The sequence below is a fragment of the Setaria viridis genome, chromosome 8 (assembly GCF_005286985.2).
Source record: "Setaria viridis chromosome 8, Setaria_viridis_v4.0, whole genome shotgun sequence".
NCBI lineage: Eukaryota > Viridiplantae > Streptophyta > Magnoliopsida > Poales > Poaceae > Setaria > Setaria viridis.
In genome coordinates this window covers 2,786,951-2,790,486 of record NC_048270.2, presented here as the reverse complement: position 1 = coordinate 2,790,486, position 3,536 = coordinate 2,786,951, and the positions used below count along the sequence as shown (strand labels likewise).

The window sequence follows — 3,536 nt, the reverse complement described above, 5'->3', positions numbered from 1 at the left end:
TGTGGTTTCAAAAACAGTTCTCGGTGTACTTTATCATGATCTCACATGCTCCAAACACACAAGATTGGCTCTAATTTAGTGCACATAAACTGCACTGTTTAAGCATTTGATCGGTGATGACATGCGAGTGTTTACCTGTTTTCAGATCCCCTTTGCCCACATTGACCAACCTCCGGTTGATGATATAAAATAAGTATAGTTTCTGTTCTGTCGCCGTCCTTACCAAGATCCATGAATAACGGGAGCACATGCTAAATTGTATATTCATTCATATTCTCAAGTCAACTAGGTATTGCGTGAGACCTGACTGCCTGCGACTTGCATAATATGGGTCCCTATAAATCGCATCATCACCATCCCTTCTATGGTATTTGTAGGAACATGGCCTCATTAAGCCATAATTTATGATTTTGGTGATTGAGTGACAACATAGTTATTGGGATTAATGCTTTGTCTAGCATATACCTTGTAGGTTTTGTAGGTCCCAAGAATACAAACCAAATCATGGAAATGTTCAAATGACGGTATTCTTGACATCCAAGTTATGGTATTTGAGTGTCCAAGGCATGGTATGTAAATATTCAAGCTATGGCATTTAAGTGATCAAGCCATGATATCTAGGATTATTCTATGGTGTGGGGGGTCCAACGGCTACTAGTTGCACTAGATGTTCCGATGCAAGCTAAAAATAAGCCATCAAAATATTCGATGGTATACTTTTTAACTAGCCAATAGAGCAATGGCTCTTGAAGCCCTTGGGGTTATTTATACCCCCACTATTCATCCATTTGGAGTTGCTGGAGTGTGGAGGGATGCATTGAAGATCAAGACTCATCAAGAACACATCCAAGCCATCAAAAGTGCTTAAGTGATCCATAAAAGGCTTAGCACAAACTTAGGAGAGTGATCAATGCTAGGATAGGCCTAGAGAAGTGAGTGTAAGGTGTGCCAACCTTGTGATCAGTTTCTAGAGTGAACCACCACTGTACAAGAGGTGTGCCGGCACCTTGGAGCCTTTGTGGCTTGCCGGTAAGTCTTCGACCCTCCAGCTTGGTGTGGAGCGGCGTTGACGACCATGTGCAGGGGACGTGGAGACCCTCATCCTTCGTGAAGAAGCTCCTTAGCGAAGACGGCATCAAAGTGACCGAGGGACTTGGCGTGAGCCTTAGTGGCCGAGCCTTTGTAGCAAGTCAAGGACATCTTGGGAGAGACTTGATGACGAGGAAGCAATACTCTTGTGTGAGTGTTTCAACAATGTGGACTAGTGGTGGCTTAGTGGCTACCGATACCACGGGATAAATTCTTGTGTCAAGAGTTTGCTTCCCCTCATCCCCTCCTTACGTTTTTGCATTTCATACATTCAACTTATGTGCCCTTACTTTCCTAGAGTAGTATCTTGATAGGATTGACTATAGGTTGCAAAACTTGTTTTGGGATGAGGGTTTTCATTATATCAACTATAGATTGCACATCTAGATAGCATGATCTAGGTTATATTTTGATGCAAAGTAGTGGAAGTCATAGGTTAAGATTTTGAGTTGGCTAATTCAACTCTCCCCTCTTATGCTACGAGAACCGGTTCCTCTCATGCTGTACCACCCACTGCACTCAAGTCATTGTGCAAATCAGCTATGCCTCAGCTCAGGGAGTATAAATAGCTAACGTCCACTTCAGGCAAGCAAAGCCATTCTAGCAGTCTTTGTCAGATATACCATCTGTCCACCTGAAAACTGAAACCATCTCTGCACGGCAAGAATGGTTCCTAACACAGTCCGTGTAGCAGTTGGAATTCTTGGTACTCCTCATCTGCATATCCTTTTGAAGTCATTTGTTTTCATGAATGGCTGTAAAACAAGTCTCTCCTTGTTGCAGGAAATGCTGCTTCTATGCTCCTCTATGCAGCACCAATGTACGTGTCGTATCCAGAAGTACTATGCATGATCAGAAATTGATACAACCTATGCAATCTTTTCTTATGCTCTGCGACTGATGTTTCACAGATTGACATTCAGAAGGGTGGTAAAGAAGGGCAATGTAGAGGAGTTCTCATGCGTGCCTTACATACTAGCTCTGTTCAACTGCCTCCTGTACACCTGGTATGGGCTTCCTGTAGTGAGCTCTGGATGGGAAAATTTCCCAGTTTCTACCATCAATGGAGTGGGCATCCTGCTTGAGATCACATTTATCAGCATATACATATGGTTTGCGCCAAGTAAAAAGAAGGCAAGTGATCTACGGCGCATTATTCTATTCTATTTCATATGAATCGATATGTGTAAACTGCTGAACACAGTTAACACCATCTTAGTTTATTTTTGTTGCAGAGGTTTGCCTTGCAATTGGTGATTCCTGCTGTGACATTATTTGGCTTGACAGCGTTCTTCTCAAGCTTTATGGTCCATACGCACCGTATGCGCAAGGTTTTTGTTGGTAGTATTGGTTTAGTTGCTTCCATATCCATGTACAGCTCTCCAATGGTAGCTGCAGTGAGTATCAAATATATATTACCTACACAATTAGATAGTAATTGGTGATTTTTTTTATATAATTGGCAGTTGGTGATTAAACCTTGTCCTGAATAAACAAAGGCTCAGTCTGAACCTCTTATGTAAAAGCTCCAATTCACCAACTGTCATCGAAGTAGTGGTACAGAAACCAAATCAGATTAATTAAGAAATCATGTACTACTAAAAGGCATTAATTTTCACTCCAGAGACATTCATGTGTATTGCAGTTTCATAATCAAAGGTTTTCCGAACTGAACTTGTCACTGCAGAAGCAAGTCATAACGACGAAAAGTGTGGAGTTCATGCCATTCTACCTGTCACTGTTCTCCTTCCTGTCCAGCGCTCTGTGGATGATATATGGGCTCCTTGGGAAGGATCTGTTCATCGCGGTTAGTGCAAGATCCTGATCATGTTCACTGATATAAGATGGAACTCGATTAAACTGATCATCACTCTCTGATGTTCCACTTTCACATACCGCAGTCTCCAAACTTCGTCGGCGTTCCAATGGGCATTCTTCAGCTAGTGCTGTACTGCATCTACAGGAGAAGCGACGGGGCAGCTGGAAAGCTCCATGCCACCGCCATCGATCAGGAGAAGGGTCTGAAAGCAGTGGTAGTAGCCATGCATCCGCAGGAGTTAGGTGGAACGAAGCCAGAGGCGGAGGGTCAGAAATGAGCTTGATGTGCTTTTCCCTGAAACTGGTAGCAGCGTAGGTGCAGAACGAAGCTGCCTGCCTTCCTTCAGAAACGTTGCCAGAATATATTTCTTTTCTTTTTGCCCTTTTATTTTACTGTATCGGTTGCATGCCCCCAGTGGCACCGGATTTTGGCCCGGTCCAGACCCGGCACGGCAGCCGTTGTGCCTGTGCTGGCCCAGTCCACACCACGGGCCGTGCCTAGGCCATTATCTCTGTCCACATGCTGGCCCGGCACGGCCTAGCCCATTTGATCTGACGGGATTCAACGGTCGGCCCGACCAGTCAAGGCCCGCTCAGCCCGCCTCGTGGCCATATAAAAGCCAGCCGCG

At 44.4% G+C, this 3,536-nt stretch overlaps 1 protein-coding gene across 1 annotated transcript; it reads left to right on the top strand.

Annotated features, from left to right (window-relative positions):
- The first annotated feature begins 1,682 nt into the window (after positions 1-1,682).
- On the top strand, positions 1,683-3,331 carry LOC117834042 (bidirectional sugar transporter SWEET3b). Its single transcript, XM_034713657.2, has 6 exons — positions 1,683-1,795; positions 1,873-1,909; positions 2,001-2,223; positions 2,325-2,486; positions 2,777-2,896; positions 2,991-3,331. The coding sequence occupies exons 1-6, from the start codon at positions 1,756-1,758 to the stop codon at positions 3,183-3,185; spliced, it is 777 nt and encodes a 258-aa protein (XP_034569548.1). The 5' UTR covers positions 1,683-1,755; the 3' UTR covers positions 3,186-3,331.
- Positions 3,332-3,536: the final 205 nt, after the last annotated feature.

Coding starts and splice junctions, on each gene's coding strand:
- LOC117834042 (XM_034713657.2), top strand. CDS start 1,756: ATGGTTCCTAACACAGTCCGTGTAGCAGTTGGAATTCTTG. Junction 1,910..2,000: donor CTCCTCTATGCAGCACCAAT/GTACGTGTCGTA, acceptor GATGTTTCACAG/ATTGACATTCAGAAGGGTGG. Junction 2,897..2,990: donor GGAAGGATCTGTTCATCGCG/GTTAGTGCAAGA, acceptor CACATACCGCAG/TCTCCAAACTTCGTCGGCGT.